This window comes from Nelusetta ayraudi, unplaced genomic scaffold, assembly GCF_046127955.1.
Source record: "Nelusetta ayraudi isolate G7.1 ecotype Tasmania unplaced genomic scaffold, CSIRO-AGI_Nayr_v1 ptg000015l, whole genome shotgun sequence".
Taxonomy (NCBI): domain Eukaryota; kingdom Metazoa; phylum Chordata; class Actinopteri; order Tetraodontiformes; family Monacanthidae; genus Nelusetta; species Nelusetta ayraudi.
Window position 1 is genome coordinate 3,508,849 of NW_027466065.1, and position 27,343 is coordinate 3,536,191.

Genomic DNA, 27,343 nt, shown 5'->3' on the forward strand with positions numbered 1-27,343 from the left:
AACCCCCCCACCCCCCCCACCCCCTTTCCCCAATGCCACCTTGCCTACTGATCACTGGAAGTGGTTGATTGTGTGTTTTTGGAGCGAATTGAAAAAGGGATTTTGGAATGTTTCATTGACATGTACTTAAAAAAAAAAGACTATTTGCATTGAATAAAACTATTCTATTGTAACATGACGCCTCTGTGACTTTTTCTTATTCAAACGGCTGCTTTGAATTCATCGCCGTCTCTAATTTCTGCGGCCTAAAACAGGAAGACGGAAGCCGGGGGCAAAGATCCATCCCGCTGAACCGCAAAGCAAGATATTGACCAAAAAGCAAATCAAATTAAACGGCTAACGACTTAAAAGTCGTAACCAGAGACAGCTCGCAGCCGCTAGAAGCAAACTACTCTAAGTGGCAGAGGGCCGCTGATTGATCTTGTTGTTGTCCTTTGAGATCTCATCAATCGGTTTACCACTGGTTGAACTGTTCAGTGGGAGACGCCGCTGTGTTAACCAGACACAACAAGAGCAGTCAAATGGCCCCTAATGTTTTGTTTTCTTCTCTGGTCTGCTTCAAAAGTGTCTTGGTTCTCAAATTGCGTTGCAATAATTTTGAGTTAGTTTGTCTTTGAAAAGGACCTCCACGTTCATAAGTTTTCTCTGAGCTCTTTAGGGAACTCTAAATACTGGATTTGACATTTTTATCTCGCCATCACAAATTCATGCAATTCATAGCAAATCCTTCTATTGTAGATTTTTCAGTTATGGTCTTTTAGTCATTCAAAGAAATGATAAAGGCCAGAAAATCACCGGGAAAGAGTTTATTCCCAGTGTGATGTCACAACGTTGTACGTGCTGCTTTGTCTCGGCTCGTTCTGATTGGCCAAATAGCTCACGTGAGTGAGTTACTAAAGCATGATGGGAAGTGATGCTACTGCGCTCTATTGGCCCATTAATGCGGATGTCAAAAACCTTCGCTGGGTGAGCAGCTACATTGAAACGCATGAGCCGCCACCTTGGATTCAGAGCCCAGTCTAATAAAGACGGACAGGTGTCATGCAAACGTCACTTCAAATAAAACATTGTCTTTTTTTTTTTTTGCTTTCCTTTGGTTTTATTTTGGAAAAACAAATGGAGGACTGATACATGGATTCAGCTCACACTTCACTGCTGCCTGCCAGTGAGTCGGAACATCACAACGTGTTTACAGCGGCAGGATAATCCTGCTGGGGCTCCACTCCACTCGCCCTGTCAGGGCTTATGTGTCATAATGAGCAGCTCACTGTACATAATCCAGCCTATTACACATCATTTGCCTGATGATTCAAATGGGGAAAAAAATATTGATTGAAAAAGTTTTTTTTTTTTTTTCTCTCGACTCGATTTTTCTGGCCATAACTTGAGCGACCCCTGCAGGTTCCACGAGCATTCGTCAGTCTTTCTGCGTTTGTTGTGTGCGATTTGTGGAGTTGTGTAAGCTTCAGACTGCTGGCTAGCTTGAACACAGCGGCTTACAAATGATGCCTCTCAGCAGAAAGATGGGTGAAACAGTCTTTGTTTCCAGCACAGCTTAAACAACCAAAAGCAAAAATATCACTGGCCTGTGATTCAATTTCTTTCACGGCAGAGATATTTTTATACGGGTGAATCAGATGCAGCCTCCAGATCAGTGCGCCTCTCCTTAAAAGCTATTTCTGTTTTCAGTCACATCAAATTTTTTTTTTTTTTTTAATAATCTCCATCAACTGAGAAATGGAGAGGCGCAGCCGCTGCCTGTGAGTATTTATTACTTCATCACGACTCTTTGCTCTGATTGTCAGCAATCTGGCCAAACCAATGAGATGATTAGTCTGAGACTGAAGGCAGGCGCGCAGAAATCAATAAAGCATTTGTGGAGCGGACGCAACTGTAAATTGCAAATATGAGAGAGATGTTTGTGTATTGCCTGGGTATAAACTCTGTCTCCATGTGAGAAGAAGCTTTAGCCAGAAGGATCTCTGAATATAAGGCTGGTAATTGTGTTCACTGTGTCTTTGGTTTTGTTTTTTTTTGTTTTTTTTAATGGATTTTCTTTCTCTTATTCAGACGTTGGTTTTTCTCTCACACAAGGTAGGAGAAAAAGCTGTCTGAATAAAAGGAAGCTATAAATCCATGAGGCTGGTGGTATTTATACTACATGAGGCATACTAATGTTTTTAATTTTGATTTCATTTTTTTGGACAATGATAACCGATTTGGCCCAAAGTTGCTGAGAGAACTGTTGAGAACGTGGAGAACATTGGCTTTCGCACAGCAGCGATTTTTTTTGTGGGGGAGGGGAGGGGCGGGGGGGTGGGGGGGAACGCAAAATAAAAATAAAACTAAATTAAATGTGAATTAATCAGTCCCATTAAAGGTCCAGCGTGTAAAATTTGGCTTGATTTACAACTCCTCAAACAAACAAACGTAGAAGACGGACGAGGGATCCAGGTTTGTGTCCGCAGGTCACCGTAGTTCACTGGCAAGCCAGAGGGAGGGAGGGAGGGAGGGACGGAGGAGTGTAAGGAGCCCCCTGGTGGACTTTAGTGATAGATAGCGGTTTCTTCCTAAAGAAATTCTGAATTTTACATAGTTTGCCTTTAAATCAAACGCTGAACCCAAAGCACCCAGAAGACACAATGCTAACCAGTCATTATATAGTAATTTTTATTAATTTTGGCGAATGTCTCGAAGAGCAATTTACAGCTTTTTCCCGAGCCGGAGAGCAAAATTTACAACATTTACAAGTGATGTTTATATATTTTGTCTTTTCTTTTTTTTTGGAAATATAAAATAGAGATGAAGGGTGATTTAAGACAGATACTGGAGACAGAAAAAAAACAAAACAAAACAAAAAACACTTTTCAGCGGCATACATTGAAAGTCGTGGCCTACCGGAATGCGACCGCATGGATAACGGAGCGCTGGGACGCATCAACAGCAAGAAGAGACGGACCGTCCTGATCAAGCACAAAATTAATTATTAAAAAAAAAAAAAAAAAAATCAAATAATAACTCAGCCAAATAACAACACGACTTTTTGGATCTTGCAAGAACTTCCGAGCGTCGTTCAGAGACTGAAAAGAAAGGCGGCGCGCCGACGTGCATACGAACGAGAAACCCCAAACGAGTCTCTCGGCTTTCGTTCGCACGCAGAGCCCAAGAAGCGGCTCGGAGTTGAAACTCCTCATTCGGACTCATTTGTATTCCACAAAACACTCACCCGGCAATTGAAAAGATAAAATATGGAAATTAAGCCCGCGGAACGCACCGAGACGGCAATTTAAAGGTTAAGATTGATTCAGCAGTGCTTTGTGTTTCCATTTCCTGGACAAAGCAAAGACACAGAAACACCCCCCCCCCCACCCCCCCCACCCCATGTTGTGTAACATGAAATGAATCCATGAAAGGTTACTGCAAAAAAATGTAAATAAAATAGATATGTGTATATAAAGAAAAACACCGACAACAAAGCGAGTCGTCTCAACAGCGTGAACAAGAGCAGTTAGAATTAAAAAAACCAAAAAAAACGCAGCTGGCTGCCGGTTGCTGCAAGTGAACTCTGTCGTTTAATTATTCATCCCTCCTTTCAAACCACTTTTTAATGCTCCATTGATCTGCTCCTACAAGGCCACAGTTGAATCCCTGCATCTCCGCGACCGTTCAAGACAACTCATTGGTTTTTATTTCTCTTGATTATTCAAATTCTCACCGCGATAGCAAAAATAAATTTCTTAAGTTAAAAGGAAGAACAAAAAAAAAAAAAAAAAAGAAGAAAAAAAAAAAAGAAAAAAAAAGAAAAACTCTGTACGCGAGTGAAAAGCATCTGGTGGAGTTGGATTCAAAGAGAGCCTGTCCGGAATCCTCATAGAGCCACTTCCAAATAATAAATAAACCAAATGAATAAATAAACAGGCAGGCAAGCAAACATCAAGAAACACATTTTGTCCTGGAATTAATTCTTTTTTTTTCTCATTTGTTTCTTTTTTTTTTTTCCCCCACACAGAAACGTCTGCGCTAATCCGGCGTCTTGAAAAAACAGTCCGATAAGTTTTTTTTTTTTTTTAAACCGCCGTGGACCGTTCTCTGACCCCCCCCCCGAAGAAAAATGCGCCTGGAAGGTTCCTCCTTTCCGAAGAGCTCGCAGACGGGAATGATGGGAAATCTGGCAAAAAAAAAAAAACCCTCCTGGTGTGAACACGACAACACAAGACGCGTCACCTGTCGTGTCCTCGGTCAGTCTGGGGAAAGAAAAACCGTTCCCGCGGAACCGCCGGTGACCTTCCACCCCGCTTCCCCGGAGAAAAGTGTTGGACTTCCCGTCCTCCCGGAACGACGGCGTCTTCTGTGTTTGACTTTACAGACGTGACGAGCGGCGCCGGCAGAGCGGCGGCAGAGCGGCCTCTTGTCCTGACACAGTGTTTCGCAGCAGCGTGGAGATTGGTCGGTGGGTTGGGGGGGTGGGTTTGGGGGAAGGGGGTGGCAGGTGGAGGGTAGGGGGGCAGGGCTAAAGCACGGTGGCGTTGTGGCCTTCCATCCTGGGCAGCCGGGGGTCCTGCACCACCGTCCCCATGGTGACCAGCAGGGGGCGGCTGTCCTCCAAGCGGGACGAGGAGGCGGGGTTGGGGTTGGAGGCCACGCCCCCGATCCTCTGACGCGGCACCTGCTGCTGGGAGGCCAGCAGCAGCGGCGGCGGCACCGGGGCCGGCGGCTGCGGGCCGGCGGCGCCGCCCTGGTGCTCCTGGTAGCCGTAGCCGATGTTGCCGCAGGGGAAGCGCCTGAGTCTGTAGAGGGGGACCGGCGGCAGGGCGGCCGAGTCCAGCAGCAGCGGCGACTGGACGGCGGGCAGCGGCGGCTGCGGCAGCAGAGGCCGGCAGAGACCCTGCAGCTGCTGCTGCTGCTGCTGCTGGAGCTGCAGCTGGAGATGATGATGCTGCTGCTGCTGCTGCTGCTGCTGCTGGAACTGCTTGTGCTGGTGCTGCAGGCCCAGCGCGCCCGCCACCTCGGCCACAGTCCGGCCCATGTGCTGCTCCTGGCCCTCACCGGGGACCCGACACCCGCCGCCGCCGCCGCCGCCGCCGCCTGCCTCCCCCACCCCAGCCTGCCTCTGCTGCTGCTGCTGCTGCTGCTGCTGCTGCTGCTTCCTCTGCTGCAGGAACCAGGAGCCGTAGGTGGGGTTCCACAGGCTGGTGCTCTTGCCCTCCTTCTCGGCCGGGTGGCCCTGGCTGAACCCCAGGTTGACGTGGCCTCCGCCCTCGGCGCCGGCTGGATTGGCGAGGTGAGGCGCCGCCTTGTTGCTGGCGGCGGCGATGGCGGCGGGCAGCAGCTGCTGCTGCTGCTGCTGCTGCTGCTGCTGCTGCTGCTGCTGGAGCTGGTGGTGGAGGAAAGTCGGGGGTGGAGCTTTGGCCTCGCCGGGCGCCGCCGCCTTGTGCTCGCCGCCCCGCCGGCTCTCCTCCGCCGGGGGAGGAGGAGGGTAGGAGGGGGGCGCGGCCGGAGGCGGGGCCTCGCCGTCAGGCACCTGGGCGTCGGCCAGCGCGGCCGGAGTCGCCGCCGCAGCCGCATCGCCGGGTCGCGGCGCCGCCCGCTGCTCCTCCTCCTCGGCGATTGGCCCGTACTCCACGGGCAGCGGCACGGTCACCACGTCGGGGTCCTGGCGGGGAGGAAACAGGAAACGGTCGGTCAGACGGAGCGGCGACACAGTCGCCCCCTACTGGGCTCAGACGCTCCGACGCTCCGACGGACTGACCTGCAAGCAGTAGTCGACCCGCTCCAGGATGGTGGAGAAGTTGGGCCGGTCCTCCGGCTGGTGCTGCCAGCTCTGGGTCATGATGCGGTACCTGAGGAGGAAACGCAGGGAAGCAGCAGCCTGAGTGCCGCTGTCGGAAACAAATCGCTTCCCCTGCCGGCTGAATTGCTCCGTTTTCCCCTTAAAAAGAAACAAACATTGTCTTCCGCTGCTTCAGGTAACTAGATAACTAATCTCAGCCTGGTTTGAGAAAATAAGAGCGGCGTTAAACGGAGCGATATGGATTTCCCTGGCCGAGTTGTTTTTTCCACCTGCGGTCGAGAGTCGTTTGTGAATCCGAGCGTCCCGCTGCGAGCTTGTTTCACCGCCCGAAAAAATTGACAAGGAAACCGCCGGGCAGCGGCGCGCTTGTCTAAATGAAACAACAATTGAGTTGATAACTGAGGACGTCCGTCCTGAGGTTCTGGAAGATGGACAGAACCGGTGCGGTGCCGCCGTGCCGGGGGGGGGCAACAAGTTGCAGTGCCTGGAAGTTTTCGAGGAAGAATCCCAGAAGATGGAGGAGGACAAAGAGGAAAACGAGGGAAAGCGAGAAGAAGAAAGAGGGGGGAGAAGGAAGAACAGGAGGGAGGACAGAAGGGAGAGGGAAGGTGAAGAGGAAGAAAAAGGGAAGAACAGGAAGAAAGGAGAGAAAAGAAGAAGAAAGGAAGACAGAAGAACAGGAAAAAAGAAAATGAAATCAGAAAAGAAGAAGAAGCTGGAAAGAAGAGTGAGGAAGAGGGAAATAAAGAGGAAACAGAAGAAGGAAAGATGAAAGAAAGACATGAAGGAAGAGGAAGGGAAAGTAGGAAGGAAGCAGAAACCAGAGATCTTCCTCTGGTTTCTGCTTCCTTCCTGCTTCCTATCCTAAGAAGGCTGTGGTGTCTAAGGTGGGGACGTCTTGCCGAGTTGCTTCTCTTGAAGGTCACCAATCTCACCAACAGCCCAGTCGGCGTCACACCGCCTTTGATTTCGCGTCTTTGAGTAAACAACAGGCGCCCGTTGTGTCGGCGTCTTGTTTATGTTCTGCCGTGGATAATGAGACCTCCGGGGACGGCCCTGTTCTGCTCCGTGGTCATGGAGGCAACGCCAGCGCCAGCGCCGCTGTACTTACACCGGCCCCGGGCAGTTCTTGGGAGGGTCCATCCTGCCGCCGTTGGTCACAAACTCCAGCACCTCCTGGTTGCTGCGGCTGGGATACGGCATGTAGCCCAGAGAGAAGATCTCCCACAGCAGCACCCCGAAAGACCTGCAGAGGAGGAGGAGGAGGAGGAGGAAGAGGAAGAGGGGGGAAAAGGGAGGAGGATGGAAAGGAGGAGGAGGAAGAAGAAGAAGTGGAGGAGAAGGGGGAGGAAAAGAAGAGAAAGATGAGGAGAATGGGAAGGAGGAGGAGGAGGAAGAAGAGGGAGAACGAGGAGGAGGTCGGTGAGGAGGAGGAAAAGAACAGGGAGTAGGAAGAAGAGGAAGAGTAAGAGGAGAAGAAGGAGGAAGAGAATAAGAGGGAAGAGGAGAAAAGGGGGAAGAAGAAGAGCAGGAAAAGAATAGGGAAGAGGAAAAAGAGGAGGAGGAAGAGAAGAAGGTGGAGGAGGAGGAGGAAGAAGAGCAGTAGGAGGAAGGGAAGAAGATGGATGACAAGAGAAGCGAAATGAGGAAGAGAAGAAGGGGGAGAGGGAGGTGAGAGGACATTATATTAAAAACCAGAGCTGCAATGAAGGCTTCAGAGGAGACACAGGGGGGGAGAGAGAGAGAGAGAGAGAGAGAGAGAGAGAGAGAGCTGGAGATCAAAGATGGAGGAAGGAGGAGGAAGAGGAGGGGAGTGGTCACCATGTGTCGGTCTTGGATGTGAAGATGCCCTCCATGAAGGCCTCGGGCGGCATCCACTTGACTGGCAGCATGGCCCGGCCTCCCTTCCTGTAGTAACTGGCCCTGCAGACACACAGACACACAGACACACAGACAGCAGCAGCACCTCAATAAAGTTCTAACAAGGTGTCGTTAAGCAAAAACCAGATTATCCGCTGACTGCGATGTCGACAAAAGAGCCGATTGGAACCCGGCCAGGAGGGAGGTCGTGACCTCCGGCCGTGCGACCCGGTCGGATCGTCTGTTAGCCGAGCCTGTTGGCGCCCCCTATGCCAAGTGTGATCCCCACAGCCTGCAGGCAATAGGTCCATGACTGGAAAGTTACCAGTTCAAACCCCAGGGGTCTTTTCTGGCCTGCAGGGACACTTTCCCTCTTCGACTTTGCCTGCCGAGTCTGTAGCGCGGCGCCCCCTGCTGTGCCGGAGGAGCACCGGTGCCGCCGTGACAAGAGATTGAAGACGAACAAACAACAAACAAAGAAAAACAAAGACCGGTGAACGCTTGAGAAAAAAGGACTTTATGTGAAGGCAGCTGGGGGACTTGAACCCGCAACTCTGGCTCACCTCCGACTGATGGCTTTCACGGATATAATTTCATCGGACTCGATAACCAATCAGCTTCCCAAACGGATGAGCGAGGCCAGACGAGGCGGCGGCGGGACGATTTGTTTTGTTTTTCAATGAATCGGTGAATCCAAAGAATCCAGGCTGCAGGCTGCTGCAGTCCCGGCAGCTCCAGCCATTGCACGGAGATGCGCGACTCTTCATATCCAGCTGATTTCACGCTTCCGTCTCGCCGTCGGCATTACAAAAAAAAAACAAACAGAAAAACAACAACAAAGAAAACAAAAAAATGCCTCCCAGAGCCTTGAAAGATGATTGTCAGACGCGGCTCAGCGGAAGGTTGAGCGAGGATGACTTGCAGAAAAGACAAAGAGTTTAACGAGAGTCATGTAATCTGATGAGGTCATCCTTGATGAGAGAAAATCAAATGTTCTGCATTGACGACGGCACAGAAGGAAACCTCCTCCAGGGGGCGACTTCGGTGGGCCGCCGCCGCCGGGATTTACCTTTAGAGGGCGCTGGTGGGTCGCAGTGAGGGCATGTTTCCACTGGCTGCTACACGGTTCCGAGGGTTACCAGTTTGGTCCCTGCTTCCTTGGGGTTCCAGGCGGGCTGAGCAGGGACCATAGTGGCGACGTAGCACAGAGCAGGGCACTGATTGGACAAGAGTTTTGCCGAAAGCCGAGTGGGAGTCTCTCACGAAAACCAAAGCCGACATTTTTAAATGTCCCGCGTGTGGATTTTTACAATTTCACGGATTAAAAACTGAAATGCTTCTGAAACGGTGCCATGGGGCAAATGAAGAGCGACGCGCAATGAAAAAAGTCTTGCTGGTTTGGCAGCTGGTGGCCGCAGTTCGGCAAAACAGTGTCGGGAGAAATGAAAATAAAATTGCCGAGCGACGACCGAAGCACCAAGGACCACAACGGTCGGAGTGGAACGAACGGAGAAAATGTTGGAGGTTTGTTCAGCCTCGTGGATGCCATGTCGGCCCGGTGGCCACTGGGTGGGAGGCGGCCTCGACTGGGCCGGTGGACGATGAGAGAATAGTCGGCTACGGCAATATTTGAAAACACGTGTGATGTCTGTGAGTGTATCGTGAGCTCGAGCAACTTCAGTTTTAAGGCTGTTTGCAAAGCACAGCCGCTGAATCGTGTCGATAAATCGTTAGCCACCACCGCTAGCTACTACTATTGTTATTGTTATTACTGTCCCCACGTGAAAGAACCGAAATTAGACGGCTGAAACCCTCGGCTCCATCTTCTCCACTGCGCCTCCCACTTGCGACCCCCTGTCTTTTTTTTTTTGATCCTCCTTGGTCCTGTCTGGCCATCATGACAAAGAGGAAACGGCTGTGAATGTCTGACGGCCGACTGTTTTCACTCCTACAGGTAGAGCTGTGAATCGCACAGGTCGGTTCAGGAACGACCTGTTGAGTGCTTTTATCATGTTAATGTCATCCATGGCCAAGACTGGACTGAGAGGAGGAGCGGCAGTGAAAGGGAGAATAGTAAAAGGGACCTGGGCGAGGGACACGGGGGCCCTTTGCAACTCTCTAATTTCCCCGTCTTGGCCCAGACGGCGATGGAACAGACGACTTTGCTTCCAACACCGGCGGCGGCGGCGGCGGCGGCGAGCGCTCGGCAGCGATTTCACAGATGAGGAATTTTAACCCCTCCGACGCTCTTCTATTGTCTGCCACACTTTTTGTCTTTTTCTTTTCCACTTCTGCATTTCAAGACGCCTTCACAAAAGCCCTGTCCGTTACCTGCCCATTTAAAAAAAAAAAAAAAAACAACAAAAAAAAGCCACACTGAAAGGATTTCAAAATGTCGAGCCTCAGGAGCGATAATCCTCCTATCAGAGGATCAACCTGCCTAGTTTTTTTTTTTTGTTGCCTCGCTGTGGGAATTTTGGACGTATTTATCGCGGCGGCAGACGTCTCGAATGCAGCCGGAGAGCTGAGCAGCAGATTAGGCCTTAAAAAAAAGGAAGAAGCTGGGGAAAAAAAACAAAAAAAAAACCCTCCACAGTCCCAGAGGAGCTGAAGCACAAACTGAGGTGTTTTGCGCACCTTTTGTTTTCTCTCCCTGCTTGCCTGAGCAGTTCGGTGCCGCCGTCAGCAGACAGCCGAGGATAAAACGCACAATAAGTGAGTCTAATGCTCCAAACTGCTCATTGAGTCGCACGTCTTTACCCTTTTTTTTGGGTTTTTTTTTTATGAGTGTGCGCGTGTGGACGACGTGGCCTTTTGTTGTGGGGTTTCTGATGAAATACGGTCATTTTTCGGGAAAAAAATACAGAGTCTCTTCCCTCAAGTACAGAGTGAATTTCTTTTCATCCAGAGAGAGAGAGAGAGAGAGAGAGAGACAGAGAGAGAAAGGCGATGTCTGGATGATCACTGGCGGCTTTTGTTGCCTCGTCGCCGAGCCGAGCGCTCGGAGCCGTTTGAAGGTGGATCTCCGGGATGTGGGGCTGCCTGCCCGTGATTACAACAACGAGCGTCTGCGCCTTCAGCCGGCAGACACGGCGGCGAGAACTTTCTCGAGGAACTTCCGTCTGGGCCCGCGCCGGCCTACGGGGGGCGACGTGGAGTCGCCGTCAAAGCTTGGTTCCTCGAACTGTGACACGGTGAGATTTATTCCCATCCCACCCCCCCCGCCCCCCCCGGTCATGTGACAGAACAGGAAAACTGGCTGCTGCTGCTGCTGCTCCACTGAGTGCCAAACCACCTCCAGCCCTTCACCAGATAATTACAGCCATTACAACAGCAGGGGGGTGGGGAGGGGGGGAGGGGGGAATTAAAAGATATACGAAAAAAAAAAAAAAAAATCCTGCATTGCTGCTCCAGGCTGAGAGATGAAACAGGAAAGAAATCACACTGAGGAACCGAAAAACCTGGCATCAGCAGCGCTGGGAGGGCGGATGAGAGGGTGGGGTGGGGTGGGGGGGAATGTTGGAGAAATGACTCGGCAACACGCGTGACGCCCCGTCGCTCTGACATATGCACCCGGCTCTGACTTCATTATAGGATGAAAGACGCGGCACATTTCCCCGCTGGATTGTGCACTCGTCTGAGCGCCGTCCTGTAAAAAAAATTGCAGTGGCTGTTTTTTCCCTTTTTTGGGGGGGGGGGGGGGGGGAAACAAGAAAAGGACAACAACAACGACAAGAACAACAACAACAGAAAAAAGCTAAATGCGTGAGCAGCGAATAATGAGGTGCCCTGGAGGCTCGGCAGAGATGGGAAAGAAAGAAAGAAAAAGACATTTCAAGCGAGAGGACGTCGGACTGAACGCTGAACATCTCTCTCGCTGGCTGAACAAACTGCTGCCGCCGCCGCTGCTCCTCCTGATCCAGACCATCGGAACAGGCTTTTGCATAAACAGCAGGGCAGGGGATTCTGTGTTGCTGCATTTGACTGTGTATTCCACCTCGTTCTTGTCTCTAAAGGTGTTTTTGCTTTTACAAACTTGGGTTATAAAATTTATATTTGTCTTGATTTTTTTGGGCCCCAAGAACCTCTTTCACCTCTGGGTCCATTTCAAGCCAAAGGTAGAGACGCGGACCCCGAAATGCTTCGTCATCAGAAGTGCGTTTGCAACGTACCTGTAAATGTCCCGGGCCATCCCGAAGTCTCCGATCTTGGCCACGCGGCCCGACCCTTTGCATGTCAGGAGGCAGTTCCGAGCCGCAATGTCCCTGGAGGAGCAGAGAAACACAAGGTGAGAGGATATAATGAGTGGACAAACAACTACTAGTTCAAAATAACCCAACGGTAACGCGCAGTTGAACCTAACTCTAAACCCAACATCCAACCCTAGTTTAACCGTAACCCCTAACTCCATCCATAATCCAACCCCCACCCTAATTTAACACTAACCGCTACACTAATTTAACCTTAATCCTAACTCCAAATTTAACGTTAATCCTAACTCCAACCCTAAACCCAACCTTAACCCTAATTTAATCCTAACCCTCATTCCAACCCAACTCCAACCACAACCCATCCCACTAACCCTTGGTACCTGATGACTGTAAAAACAAAGAATTATCTTTTTACATGATACAGTTTCTGAGAAAAATAATGTCCACATATGAGATATCGCACATTTTATACATATTTATACACATACATATTTTGCAAAACTCGAATTCCATAACACACATTGAACACTTCTCTACGCATCTGAACAAGAACCAACCAATAAATGTGTTTGAAATTTTTACCTGGCTAATGTTTGGATTGGTAGTAGCGCAAGGCCCATTCATTTCAATGTAGTTGCTCACCCAGCGCATGTCCCGAAAAACGTTTTTGACTTCCACATTAATGGGTCAATCGAGCGTGCGCAGTAGTGTCACTTTGCAAGGGTGCCTCTGTAAGTCACATGACCCATTTGGCCAATCAGAACGATCCCAGGATCCCACGATGCTTTGCATGCTGCTGCAAAGCATCATGGGATACACAAGTACGCGAAGGATAGTAGTGGTGCAGCCTTGGAAATCGGCTAAAACGAGGGCGCATTCCGAGTACGCATTTGGAGCGTCCTAAGCACCCTTGGGAATTGGGACGAGCCTTCGTGCAGTGCTATGACACAACTTCCTTTCAAAATGCGTACTTCAAGGATGCAGACCCTGAATTGAGACACACAGCAAAGGAGTAGCCGTCGGTGGCTTGTCGGCCATCTTGAATCTAACAAGTGATGTGTTATACTCTTCTTCCATTTGCAACATCTTTGCACAGAAAAGGCTTTTGTAATGCTGGAGGTGTACATCAGTTCATTTGCTGCACTCAACACTGCACTGTGTGAGTGTCTCTGCACTGACAGCAGTGATGTCACGACCCTGCCGCTCCCCAACTGGCTCAAAGGGCAACAAGGTTGATACATAAAAAAAACCCACCCAATTTAGCAGCGTACAAGCAACCAAGTGGGAAGGGAACACACACACACACACACACACACACACACACACACACACACACACACACACACACACACACACACACACACACACACACACACACACACACACACTCTTGTGCTGTTGAACTTGCGTTGCTTTGCCTTCACACTCTGATTAAACGGGATGTGAAACGACACAATGAGGATGAAGCCTTGGCGGCGGCGGCTGATTTTTAAAGCGAGTCGTCTCGTCAGGCCGCAGACTGCAGTATGCATGGCTGCCTCGGGTCTTTTGCCGCTCTTCAACTCAGAATATCATGGCGCCACTTGCAGTGCAGATAGTCAATTATTGAGCGCAGAGGAAGAGCAACATCCCGTCCGGGGCGGTTGCATTTCCTCCCCCCCGACCCCGCCGCACGTTGACTTTGATCCCGACCGATTTGGCCTGCGGCGGCAGGATTAGCGCTGGTAAACGACGTCATCGGGCCCTTAAACTGCTGGAAACACAAGGCTCGACTTGTTTTTCTGGGGGGGAAAATAAGGCTCCTCTAAGCTCATTCGGGGAGACGCGGTGACTTTTATGGAGGCTTTGAAGTCGGGAGCAAACGCGGGGAATCGGGGACGGGTCGCTGCTGAGGAGGATGTAAACAAAATCAATCCGGCCGCTCAGCTGCGGTGTAACCTGCCGGCTCATCACGCAGCAGAAGGGACTGAAGCCCCTCTGTCTTCTTCTCGCCCTCCCAGGAGCCGGCCCGCCCTCGTTCCACCTGCCCTGACTGTAAACACACCTCCGTAAAAATGTTTTAAATGAGTCTCAAGGACCACGTCGGAGGCGGGAAAGTGGGCGGCGAGGGAGGGAGGGAGCAGAGAGAAGTCGACCGGCCTTCTGCCGTCTTCTGTCATTGGCCGATAACCGGGAAGCTAAAGAGGCACAGTGGGGAGCAGCCGAGGCGACTGTGACCTTTAATTCCTCTAGTTTGACCTTTCCGCCATGTCGCTGAGGAGTTCCATCTTTTGCGTGATGCGGGTTTCGTGTTTTTTCTTCTCTTCTTTTATTTCCAGCCCGCCAACCTGCCGCCGCTACAGTGCCCGTGGATGGACCAAGAGGAGGAGGAGGAGGAGGTGGTATGGGATGCAGACCATAAAAAAAAACAAAAAACCATCTGTCCGCCGCGGCGCTCGACCCGCTGCTCGTCCGCTCCGCTCTTGTTGGGGGAGCAGACGGCGTGCAGGGTCCATATGTCGCGCTCGGACGATGCTCTGCTCAGCTCAGCTCAGCTCAGTTCAGCTTGCGGCGTTGGGCGAGTTTCCAGATGATAAACGAGGGGAATCGCGTGCCATATAACCCCCCCCTGCAACCCCCCCTAACACAAACATATGCACTCTACGTATATTAAACACTTTGCCTTGAGCCGGTGGCGCGACGAGCAACACCGACAAAGGCGAACAACAGGCGGGCACCTGTGAATGAACTGGTTCTCCTCCAGGTACTGGCAGCCCTTGGTGATGTCCCTGGCCACGTTGAGAAGATCCACCATGGTCAGACTGGATGGATGCTCCTGTTCACATGGAGACAGGGTCTAATATTAGCAACCGCATCGTGTGGGAGGAGGAACGGAGAAAAAAACAAAAGCAGCAGCAGCAGGGTCTGATCATCGTTGCTCTTCTAACTTGGACCGGCAGGAGTTGAAGGAGCCTCACCAGCCGGGGTCTGGTCTCCCTCAGGAAGGTCTTCAGGTCTCCGCCGGCCATCAGCTCCAGCAGGATGAACCTGGGCATGGCCTGCAGGCTGACTCCCACGCAGCGCACGATGTTCTGGTGGCTGAATTTGCTAGAGGGGACGAGACGCGGACGGATTTCGGGTTCGTTTTTTGTTTTTGGTTTTTTGTTTTCGGCTCGATAAAAGTGAAACAGTTGTGTTTCTTACCTGATGATCAGCGCCTCCATGAGGAAGTCCAGCTCATCCTGCTCGGAGCAAACCTCGGGAAGAGTCTGTTGAAATGACAAAGCAAAATCCAAAACATCAGCGATGAAGGACAAGACATCAAAAGAAATACCAGGTCCAAATACCAGGTGGAAACACTCCGACTGGATGCTGACTGACCACCCGGAGGTGACTCACCTTCACCGCCACCTGCAGGGGGCTGGGCTCCCCCGGTATCCCCACCGCCAGGCCCTCGTACACCTCGCCGAAGGCACCGTGACCGAGGCCCCTGCAGACACACAAACACAACTGCCGTTGGAGCTTTTCCGCCCGCACTGCAGCATTTTCACAGCAGCAGAAGTTTTTCAGACAAACTAACAAAAAAAAAAAAACACAGAGGAAACAGAGGCACGAAAATATGCAATAAATATTTGTCTTCCTGCAGGTATTTCTTTTGAATTCATATTACAATACAATAATTACAATTTTATATATTTTTTTCTTCTTCTCTTTGCATTGTATAAGCTGTTGTAATTACGCAAATTTTCCCAAAATGTCGGAAAAATAAAGGCATTCTGCTTTATTCTGTTCTGAAAAGCCAAAAACCAATCGCATGAGATTTTGGTGGTTCGAGGTCCCCCTGGGTGCCATTTAAGGTTAACTTCCTGACCTTTGACCTGAGACCTTTAGCCTTTTTGCGATATCGCCACTTGGTTTACAAGCCCATATGAGCTTCTGGATGGTCGTTCAGAATTTCTCGTTCAGCCTGAGAGAACTCGGCTGAAAGACTCGGAGGGAGTCGGGACGACAAACCGAGGACTCACAGACACGCGACGAAGTCGGAGAGGAGAGAAGAGAAGAGAAGAGGAGGGAAGAGGCGGTGATTTCCCAGCACCAGACGCTGGGAGACACTTTTATTCTGGGCTTTTTATTTAAACTGCTCCCTCTCACTCGCTGCTAATACTTTGCGCTAATGGTTTTCCATTACAATTACGCTAAATAGCCGCCATTTGTTAGACGCGCATTCAACCAACGGTTCCTTTTCAGTTTGGAGTCACATCCTCATGTCCCCACTAGAGGCGGGGGGAGGGAGGGAGGGAGGGAGGGGATTGGAGGAGGCTTCGCCCGCCCGCCCGCCACGCACCTGGTGAGGGAGATGTTTCGCCGCGGCACCTCCTTCAGGTCGTTGACGGACGCCGTCTTGCCGGCGAAGCAGTAGTTGGGGTTGTAGTCGGTCATGATGGTGGAGGCACGCAGCTTGCTCAGCTTGCAGTCGGGGCTCTGCAGCTCCAGCTGGATGGACTGCAGCTCCGTGTGCTTGCGCCGGTACACTGGCGGGGGGGTGGGCGGGGGGGGGGGGGACATTGTTAGAGGTTGAGGGAAGTCAGCAAAAAACCCAAAAAACAAATAGATAATAAAAGCCCAGAAAAGATGAGTGGCAGAGAAACTCTCACAGTTATTATCCCCCTAAAGACCTTATGCCTGTGCAGCGGCATTATTTTATATGAAAAACAATTACCGCCCCTCCCTCCCTCTACCGCCATCTGTCTGTGAGGTATTGATTTCGCTTCATACGACGCCTTCAAGAGATCTGCTGCTCTAAGACATTCGCACAAAGTTGAACCTTCGGACTCAACCGAGGGGCGAGATGACGCAGGGCGGCACGGCGGCTCACACACACACACACACACACACACACACACACACACACACACACACACACACACACACACACACACACACACACACAGCCTGTGAAACGGACTTGAGTGGTCACTTATTTTTCCAACGTACATCCGTGGTCGACGCTCCGCTCGCACGCATGCACGTCCACGGCCAGCGTGCAAGCGGAGCGGCGCGTGGGCGTGTGCAGAGGACACGATGGCTCAATGGCTGCATATGTCTGGCTGTAAATGGCCTGAGAGCAGGAGGCCTGACATACAGACTGACAACCTGCCGGCAGCCTGAGCCAACTTTGCAGGAAGTGTGTGTGTGTGTGTGTGTGTGTGTGTGTGTGTGTGACAGAGCGAGAGAACATACGTGTGTCGTGCAAACAGATTGAGTTCTCTACGGTGAGCCTCTTCATGGTCCATCAGCTGCGCTCATGCGCAAAAAAAAAAAAAAGAAAAGAAATTATACAGAAATACCAAACAGGCCGACGAGGCACCGGAAACGTTTCCCAGATCCATTAAAATGGGAGCGACTGCAGCTCAGGAGGTGCAGCGGTGAACCTCATGTGATTGTGAGTGAGCGTTGGGCGGTTTTTGTTCGGAGCAGCTGTGGCTAAACACGTAGCTTAGCAGCACCAGTGGCTGCGTTTCCATTACCCCTAGAATTGCGCAAAACCTGAATATCGCAATAAAACGGCGGTGATGGAAACACCTGAACTTCTGAAACCTCTCAAATATTGCTAAAAGGTTTTCACGCTCCCAGGAGGGGGTTTTGCAGATGCGTCCATATCGAGATATATCGCAAAAGTGTCATGGAAACACGTTTTCGCATTTACACGTCAACCGGACGTGACGTACGGGGGGTCACGTGACCAGCTCGCTTCAAGTGGAAATGGCGCGTTACGTTCAGACGAAGGGGGGGACGGAATATTTTTTTTACAAGTAATCAAAGGCAAAAAATATAACAACAATTTTCTTAACGACAAACAAACGTAAACAACGCAAACGGAATTCTCGTAAAATCTTGCGGACGAGATGTTACGACAATTGCGGCTTAAGCAATTCACGCCGTTGTCGTCATGGAAACGCAGCTAGCGTGAATGTGGCGTGAATGAACAATGGCTCTAATGTGCACCTTGAGTGCCTGTGGAAAGTGACAAGTGCTATAGAAATCCACCCCATTATCATAATTCCTCTACCTCCTGCCCAGGCCCCGCCCCCTCCCCCACACACCGATCACTGATTACTCACTGATCATGACCCCCGACACGGTGAGCAGCAGGGCGGCGATGAGCGTCGACGTCACCACGGACAGGAAGACGGGCAGGTGCGTCGCCTGCACGGTGGGCGGCAGGGTGACCACTGTGAGACGGGAAACACAAGGTGGCGGCGTGAGCGCGAGGAGGCAGTGACCGTCACTTCCGCAGCAGAGTTCGCCGACTTCTCCAATTTCGAAGACGGCGAACTTGCTGCACGAGCGGCGCTCGGTAATTAGGGAGTGAACGAATGAGGAAGAAACAAACAAAGGTGCGCAACCAAAGCGTCTTAATGGAGGTTTGAACCGTCTTTTGCCCCAGGGATCCTTCAATAAAAAAACTAATGTAAATCTCTTTATGTTCATATTTCAGTACTATGATTGCTCCAGACTTTATTCATATTCTTCCCTCTGTTTTATTTCGCTCGTCCTGCCGAAGCAAGGAGAACAGATCGTCCTCGGGGACGTCCTTGATGTGCATCGAGTCCCAAGTCAAACAAACAAATAAACAAACAAACAAACAAACAAACAAACAAACAGCCTTGCTGTCTAATTGGCTGGTGCATAAACTTTGGGACAACATCCAATAGGAGAATCCAGGTTTTGGTCTGAGTGCTACAGGAGAAGAAGAAGGAGGAGAAGAAGAAGGAGGAGGAGGAGGAGCGAACGCAGGCCACCGCCACCGCAGCAGCAGCAGCAGCAGCTACATTTTCATTTTCATTAAGACGGTGGCCTGCTGGCCGGCCGTCCAGCGAGTCCACAGATTAGTAATTACTACAAAACGATTAAGTCACTTGTTTAATCACTTCCCTCAGATAAAGATTCAATAAAGCTCCGCTCCTCCGCGGACCAATCACCGCTGTTGACTCCCCAACTATCCAGTCAGTCCATCACAGGTGCAATTAGCCGCCGCTCAGTCGGCACATCTCCATAATTTCCACATATTTGCCTGGGAGGAGAGCTTTTATCAACTGTGTGTATGTGCGTGTGCGTGTGTGTGTGTGTGTGTGTGTGAGCGTGTGACCTGTGACGTTGAGGCAGGAGACGCCGTCGGGCGCCAGGCTGAGCTCGTGGTCGCAGAGGCAGACGAGCTGGTCCTTGACCTCGTGGCACTCGCCGCTCTCGCAGTGGCTGCAGTTCTGCGCGGGGCCGATGATCACCTCGCCGTCGCCGTCCATGGCTGTGGACACACACACACACACACACACACACACACACACACACAGTGTAAACAACCCTCGCCGTGGAGAATCTCCCCCGCTTCTTCACCCCCCCCCCACCCCCTTCCCCGAACGCAGCGTGAAGTCACATCAGATGCACTAAATATATTTCAACGCCTCTGATGAATGAAATCAAAAAGGCATAATCGGCGCGGGATCGGGCGCGAGGGGAGCGGGAAAAAAAAAAAAAAAAAAAAAAAACCAAAAAAACCTTGGGAGCAGAGCAGATAATCTGCGGGATTATCAGACGCGTCGCTCGCAGGGGAAGAAAAACAGCATTAAACACAGGTTCTGATTTGAGGAGCTCCGGATGCAGAATTTATAAGACGCTGGCTTCACTTTTATCTCCTTAATCGCATGAAAATGCAACGCTGTGTGTGTGTCTGTGTGTGTGTGTGTGTGTGTGTGCGCCACAGGCCGGGGTCCCTCTACACCGCAGAGCTTTGCAAGCTGTAAACTCGCACTGGTTCCCGGCCGCATGAACGCGTGCGTCTCTCGGTTTCCTTTTGAAGTTAATCTTATATTCAATGTTGTTTGGAATAAGCAAACAGTTAATGGTCCCTCGTGGTGCAAGCATATGTGTATTTTTTAAGGGGGGGGGGGAGTGGAATCTCTGCAACTGGACCCGCAAGGTTTTTTCAGTGTCCAATCCCTCTGGTTTCATTCCTGGATGAGCGTTTGGAAATCTAAAAGGGATTTAATTACATTTCCGTAAAGCCGCTTTCCGCTTCACGTCATTTATGGCCGTGAGGAAACGAGGCCGGGTGAGTGAACGGGTGAACGGGTGAACGGGTGAACGGGTGAACGGGTGAACGGGCAGCTGCAGCACCTTCCCAGTCAGGAATCGGACAGGATGGAGACATCGGAGTGCAGTCCCCCCCCCCCTTCATCCTCTCTTTCGCTTTAAGCAGCAAGCGGAGCGAGGAGGGAATCTCCAAAGTTGCGGCAACCGTCAACGCACTTACGATCAGATCAGTGGGTTTTTTTTTCTTTTTTTTTATTCTTCAAATGGCTGTGATGGATTTATCGAGCTTTTCCAGTTTCTCCACGTCAAAAGAAAATCAAAAATCAAAAACCCAAAACGGTACTGCACACTTTTCCTTTTCCCGCCGTTGCGGGGTGAGACATCTTACTTCACCCCCCGTCTGCAACGTGGAATCCAAAATCAACTCGCACCCAGACTGTCTGGCCCGTCGGAGATGCTACACTGATGCTGCCAAATCAAAAGTACACAGTTAAAGCGTCAACAGTGTGAGGGAGAAAAAATAAATAGCCTCGCAGTTTTCCACCATTATGGAGAACAAAGCCATTAACGCCCCCCCCCCACGGACAAACACTCCGAGCGCCACCAGAACTTGAATACAAATGATTAGTTTGTTTGCTTGCTCACTCGTTGGTTCGTTCGCGGCGCTCAGATCTTTTCCCGTTACCTTTCAGGGGGTAGATGAAGAGCTCCCCCTGGTGGCTGAGGTAGGACGTCCCGTCATCGCCGTCGTGTTTGGGGTTGTTTTCGACGGAGGTGTTGCCGCCTGAGGCAAAGGAGGGACAACGGTTGTTCGGTGCCTCCCTTCTGTCCAGAAGTCAAACGATCTTTAAAACAAAGCCCTTTGTGATGTCACAAAGGGATCTGATTCCTCTCAAAGCATCAGCTTCACCAGGAGGCTGTAAACAGAGGGCTAAATGTGCTGTTTTCCAGACTTGAAGAGTTTTTATTCCCTTTTTTTTGCCTGCTGCTGGAGTCTGGGATGAAGAATTAGGTTACGAAAACGGACAGAGTGTGGAATCCATAAATAATTAACTCATCTGATGTTTTATCAGCAAGGAAATTATATTTTTCTAGGCGGCTTAACGTCCGGAAAAAAAACAAGTCCCACATCCGCCAGTCGGAGATTAAAACAACGTCGTCTGTTTCACTTCTGTGAGCAGAAACTCGCCTTGAAACTCTGCAGTGCATGAAAAGCCAACCAAGCCACTCACCTCTGTAGCCGCCGCCTCCGCCGCCAGACAGGCAGCCGCCCCCGCCGCCGCCGAAACCGCCGCGGATCTGGGCGAACTGCTGGCAGCCCTGGCCGCCCTGGCCGCCCAGCGTCAGCGGCTTGCCGCCCTGACTCATGGGGGCGCTGTCGTTCCAGCCGCCGCCGCCGCCGCCACCTGCCGGCGGACACGGCGCAACTTTAATACGGGCCCGGAGCCCAAACACTACGGTGAACAGGAGGTGGTGGGGGGAGGGAGGGGGGGCGCACACACACACACACACAGAGCAATTCCCAGTTTGCGATAACGACACTGGTTGGCGCAGAGAGCATGGAAATCCCTTAATAGAAGCCCAGTAACACCAGATTAAAGTTATGGCCAATAAAGTTCAAACTAATCCATCCTGCTCCCGCAAACAGCAACCAATTTATCCCCCCCCCACAACTAATTTTCTCTCTGTGAAGCCTGAGAGATGCAAACAAAACACACACACACACACACACACACACACGCACACACACACACACGGTACAGAAAAGCCCTCGGACATGCTGAATATTTCATTTTCTTCCTCTGCTGGCTGACACAGGATGTAAAAATCAATATCAAGTGTTTTTTTTTTTTTGCCGCCTGCTCGTCAAACATGGAGCTGCGGTGAGCGACAACGTTGCAAACGAAGACAATCAACTGTTGACGGCCTCATACCCAGGTCTGTGCATGCTAAGTGGCTGAAAATCTTAAAATACATGTTGGTACTGTATATATGTATGTATGCCTGCATGTATGTATGTATATATATATATACATATATACACAGCATATATGCATATACGGTATATATATATATACATACATATTTATATATACACATACATACATACATATATATATGTACAGTATGTATGAGAGATAATTTGTCACTAGTGTTGTGCTGTACTGTGACATCAAAGGTAACGAGGGTATTTATGCCTCCTGGTCAGTAGGTGTCGCACTCACATTGGCCTCACTGCTCTGTTTGTGTGCTAACTTGGTATCGATCAAGTGCCACTATTGGTGCGGAGGTCCATCTGTCCGAGTTGGCTCCTGCAACTTTTCATGCATAATTATGTCAAAATGCAGACGGAGAGCAAACCAGGAGGCTGCGCGGGCGCCAGGCGGCTGTTTGTGTGAAGGTTGTGTGTGAAGGACCGGAGTAAACAGCTCCGGGACAAATGGGAGTGTTTACCAGAAGAGAATCAACGGTTCCACTCCGGGCCATCTGTAAGCTCAACGTATTACTGAGAGTCTGTGTGTGTGTGTGTGTGTGTGTGTGTGTGTGAGGGAAGAGGTGTTAGTCATCTACTCTAATCTGGTGGCTCATTATTCACCAGTTCATCCACAGCTCAGCATCCCTCTGCGTGCAGTTCAGACACCATCACTCACACTGACACACTCACTCAGTCACGGGGTGTGTGTGTGTGTGTGTGTGTGTGTGTGTGTGTGTGTGTTACCTGCAACATGGGACTTTCCGTTGCGTCCCGGCTGCTCGTAGTCCATCTGCTCCAGCTGACTCTCCGTTTGGCTGCTGTAACCGCGGCCGCCTCCCCCGGCGGCAACGACGAGCGGCGTGAACACGTTTCCGTCCACCTGGTGGCGCCATTGGTGACAGAGGGAGGGAGGGAGGCAGGGAGGGAGGGGGAGAGAACGTGATTTAAAAAAAATAAGAAATTGGTCGACAAGCTGCCCAATGAAACGTTTTCATTACAATGACTTTTTTGTTTTTCTCTGCAAATGAAAGGGCAGCCGCCTGTTGCCGCTAGCAGCCAATTAATAGTTGTGTCGTCGCCATCACCTCACCTTATACACGTAGGTGGCTCCGCCCCCTCCTCCGCCGCCCCACTTCACCTGGGTTCCGTTTGTCATGGGGCCGCTCTGCTCCTGGCAGATCTTATTCAGGAAGTTGTTGGACTGCAGACAGAGCGTGGATGTATTATAAGAACTGGATACCGGACTGACAATAAGGTGGCGCCCCGATTTTTCCCAGTGGCCACTTGAGGTACTGCAGCAAAAAAAAAATCCCACGAGCCCAAAAAGCATTTTCCCCATAGACCGCAATACAAAAAAAAAAAAAACATCTGACAGGACGACTGTGACCTGAAACGCGATTCATAGCAAATCTTTCTATTGTAGATTTTTCAGTTATGGTCTTTTAGTTGTTTTTAAAAAAAAATGATAAAGTCCAAAAAATCTCCAGAAAAGAGTGAATCATCTTGCATTCTGGGGGGCTGGGACAGAGAGAGAGAGAGAGAGAGAGAGAGAGAGAGAGAGAGAGTGAGAGAAGGGGGGAGGGGCAGATGTGGGTACATCCACGCAGCGGGGTCGTGTGGCTGACCGCCATCCTGACGTTGATATTTCTGTTCACTTGTTTCGACTGCGTCTCAATGTCACATTAGGAGACTCGGGTGCTTTTGCTACGAATGCAGCTACACGGCAAGCAGGTTTTTTTTTTCTTCGAGTGAGTGCACCATTAGCACACCAGCACACTTCCCTCTGATGATTTCATCGCGACGATGAATGACGGAGCCGTGCTCGTGTTAAGCGTCGGACTGAGAAAACTGTTTTTTAAAAATTTTGTTTTTTCCTCCTGCCGGCTCCCCGACTCTGCAGCTCCTTCCGAGGAAATTAAAGAGACGGTGCTGGAGCTTCGGTTGGCAGGCAGACTTGGTGTGTGTGTGTGTGTGTGTGTGTGTGTGTGTGTGTGTGTGTGTGTGTGTGTGTGCGCGCGCGCTCGCCGTCACGCTGAAGTGCCTGCAGGTACAGTGGCACTCAGAGAGACGTCCTCGCCATTTCCCTCTGAGGGGGCGGGACTTGAGTGACATTGACTGACGGCTGAGGGTGGGAGAGGGAGAAGGCAGCGCATTCAAATGTTTGCACCCGAGCACGCTGTCACTGCTGTAAGAGCCAGCTAGGATCAATAGGAATGGTGTGTGTGTGTGTGTGTGTGTGTGTGTGTGTGTGTGTGTGTGTGTGTGTGTGTGTGTGTTGGTCACAGCTAGGAGGCTGGGTGAAGGCCTGTGGTGTTGAGGGAAGGTGTGTGGCAGTACAGATCACTCCCAGGCTGGGGGAGGCTCAGTCTGGGCTGTTGGAAGTAACAGGAAGCTGAAATGACTTTTTCGTTCTCCCTCTCCCTCTCTCTCTCTGTCAGAGAACCTCACACCTTCTCCGCCGTGCGAGCAAAAACCACTACAGTCTCGCAGTCGGATCGACGGCAAGGCTGCACGTCCTTCCCGCCGCCGCTTTCTGCAAAACTTTCCGTCAAGGCTTTTCTTCCCCCTTACGCCTCCGTGTTCTGCAGCATCGGACTCGTCCCTTTCGCACTTTGTGCCTTTATTGTGACTTCCTCAAGGTGCGCGTCTGTTTTTGTTTCCCATTAAGATCCCCGTTAACTCTTTGCGCAGCGTCAGCTCGCAAGTCTCTGCGGGGTCCTGAACAGAACCGAGGACGATGAAGCCGGGAGAGCTCCTTCGCTACAAAACACTGTGTGTACGTGTTGAGACTGACGACGACAACGAGCCCTGGCTGAGTTTCCAATTCAACTATACATTTTCTGTCAATGCTCATCCGAAACGACACTTTTAGCCTTCTGTTTGCAGCCACCTGCTAAAAAAAGTAACTGGGTCTTAGATTCCTGATAAAACTGAAGTTTTGCTGGATCTTCCACTTGTTTGAATGGGGAACAAATACAAGGCTGAGGGTGTGGTCACTGAGCTGGGAGGGGCATGAGTGCCCTCTGTGACATCACAGGGGGCTGATTTGTAGAACTGCATTTATTAGCCCACACTTGGGCAAGCAAAGGAAGTAAAAGATAGAGTCGTTCTAATTACTAACACGTAATTAGAGTGAAATTTGTACAATATGGACCCTAAAGATGAGAAGACAGATTTCTGTGGGCATCAAAAATTGGTAAAACAAGCATTTTTCCCCCCCACATGATTGTGTAATGTAAATGATAAAAACGTCGACCTTGGCTACTGATGTTTTCAACTGAACACTTTTGTTTAATGTTTAAACAAAACAACCTCGAGCCACGCTGCGTGTTGAGCATTTATGTATATCAAAGGATTCTTTTTTTTTTTTCAAATCCAGAGGTGGATCAACTCATGGGAATGTGATAAATATCATAAACAAATAACCTCGAGAGCTACAACGAGCTTTGAGTTCTCATTAACAATCTGTTACTGCCTGCCTGGCGTTTGGAGAAACAAACTTCAGATTTAAAAAAAAACAAAAAAAAACAACCTCCCAGTAGCAGATGACGGATGGTTGCCGTGGCGACAGGAGGGATTGTGGGGGATTTCAGTTGATGTGCTTTACTGCGAACAGAGAGAGGAGGGGCGCTGGCCGCATAGACCCCCCCCCCCCCCCCCCCCCAGGTGGAATTGATCATAGATAAGCAGCTTCAAACCATCATTTCATAATGGGTTGTCCAAAGTAAGGCCCAGGGACCCTCGCTGGGTCCAAGAAGAGGACAACAAAGTGGCTAATTCTCCCCAAAGTACCGGCTTGTTGTCTTTTAAAATGAAAAGACCTCCAGGCCTCCGGGGGGCAGAGTTGGGTTCGTCTGTTCGAGGTTACTAAGGAGAGCTGGCAGGATGTGCGGAGAAAACTTATCCTATAGTCTGAAAACAGAAGCTATTCAGAGTTTCGGGTGACTCCACACCAATTAAAACACAAATGGGGAAAAAACAAAAAAACTAAAACGCTTTAATCCATATTAATCCAACTGTGGCCCTGGAATCGAATATGTTTGAGTGTGATTCTATTATAGTCCACTGGAAAATTAAATAGTTCTGTATCCCTTTAGGATTCAAGGTGAAAACAGCTCTAATATTAGCCAAAGCGCAGTATACTTCCCCTAAATGACTTAATTGCATTTTATCTGCATTTTTAATGTTTTGGCTCTGAGACAACAGACACACAAGAGACTCATTAAATTAAATAGGTTTGACTCCTTGAGAGAGCACCTGGCATTGGGCCCCGAGTTATGGAAAATTCACTTCACTGATGCTTTCTAACAATCAATGGGGCTGCCCGGGGAAAAAAAACTTGCTTCCTGCATCACTTTTCACGTAGTTTAAGCAGAAAGCAAAAACTCCCGAAAATGTCTCCCAGATTGCAGACTGTTCACCCTCCGAGCCAGGTGTTGGCGCCACCCCCCGGAGACCGGCCCCCGTTTTTTGTTTTTTTATTTGTTTTTTCAAGAATCAGCAAGGCAACAAAGTTCGGAATATATGGAATTCGGAGCGCAGAATAAAATTTGGGGACTCACGCTGGGGCACGCGTCCTCTCCCTTCTGCCCCACCAGGATGTAGAGCAGCTCGCCTTTCTTCAACAGGAAGTCCCCCATCATGCAGACGCCGTGCGACCTGCTCGCGGCCAGAACCCCGCGGCCGCCGGCTGCACCGAACGCCGTGATCCTGCGGTTGGAGGGAAAAAGCGGCGTCAACAGTGGGAAGAAAAAAAAAACAAGCAAAAAAAAAAAAAAGGGCCCAACAAAAAAAACACAACATCAAATTTCAATTTCGATTTTTTTTTTTTTTTTTTTTTTTTTTTTTTTTTCTCAGATATACTGAAGAAAAGAAGTTGGAAAAGAATCCTGGAACACAAACGCGAGCGTGCGGCAACTCGGCACCGGATGAGCTTTTTTTACGCCAATGTTTTATGACTGAACGGTCTGGTTTTTGTGAAAAAGATACCCAACAACAATTCAATTGGACTTTTACAGGAGGACTCTTGGATGTTTTTCCTGGCTTGGAGAGAGACAAAGACAGAGAGAGAGAGAGAGAGAGGGAGAGCGAGAGAGAGTGTTTGTGTGTGTCAAGTCTCCCCGACGCCACCTCAGCAGAGGTGCGTGGCTCACGTTCATCTCTGCAGCCAACTCTACGCGGACCAGCGCCATTGTCAGTCCGTCAGCTCCACTGGAGCTCCAGGTGCGCTTGTTTTTCATGTCGACGTGGGAGTTGGGCTGCTGCCGCAGATGTTTCCGCTCGAGCTGAATGCCTCGGCGGAAGGGCGGGGGGGGGGGGGGCGGCGGTGGATATTACCGCTAACGTGCTAAAAGCCGAGCGGAGGCTGAGGTTGTTTAGCTCAGATTTAGTTTTTTGTTTTTCTCTAGAATTTCAGGATGAGCGCATATGTTTGAG

At 50.3% G+C, this 27,343-nt stretch overlaps 1 protein-coding gene across 1 annotated transcript in view; it reads right to left on the reverse strand.

Annotated features, from left to right (window-relative positions):
- Nucleotides 1–4,506: 4,506 nt before the first annotated feature.
- alk (ALK receptor tyrosine kinase) overlaps nucleotides 4,507–27,343 on the reverse strand; it is a 135,524-nt gene continuing 112,687 nt past the window's right edge. The window contains exons 11-27 of the mRNA XM_076023544.1: nucleotides 26,470–26,617; nucleotides 22,998–23,108; nucleotides 22,652–22,787; nucleotides 21,165–21,338; nucleotides 20,618–20,716; nucleotides 18,992–19,147; nucleotides 17,964–18,074; nucleotides 16,187–16,373; nucleotides 15,241–15,331; nucleotides 15,046–15,110; nucleotides 14,820–14,949; nucleotides 14,580–14,677; nucleotides 11,824–11,916; nucleotides 7,613–7,714; nucleotides 6,903–7,037; nucleotides 5,750–5,840; nucleotides 4,507–5,653 (exon numbers count right to left, since the gene is read on the reverse strand). Coding sequence (XP_075879659.1) covers nucleotides 4,511–5,653; nucleotides 5,750–5,840; nucleotides 6,903–7,037; nucleotides 7,613–7,714; nucleotides 11,824–11,916; nucleotides 14,580–14,677; nucleotides 14,820–14,949; nucleotides 15,046–15,110; nucleotides 15,241–15,331; nucleotides 16,187–16,373; nucleotides 17,964–18,074; nucleotides 18,992–19,147; nucleotides 20,618–20,716; nucleotides 21,165–21,338; nucleotides 22,652–22,787; nucleotides 22,998–23,108; nucleotides 26,470–26,617 — 3,070 coding nt within the window. The 3' untranslated portion in view covers nucleotides 4,507–4,510. The remainder of the gene's footprint in view (nucleotides 5,654–5,749; nucleotides 5,841–6,902; nucleotides 7,038–7,612; nucleotides 7,715–11,823; nucleotides 11,917–14,579; nucleotides 14,678–14,819; nucleotides 14,950–15,045; nucleotides 15,111–15,240; nucleotides 15,332–16,186; nucleotides 16,374–17,963; nucleotides 18,075–18,991; nucleotides 19,148–20,617; nucleotides 20,717–21,164; nucleotides 21,339–22,651; nucleotides 22,788–22,997; nucleotides 23,109–26,469; nucleotides 26,618–27,343) is intronic.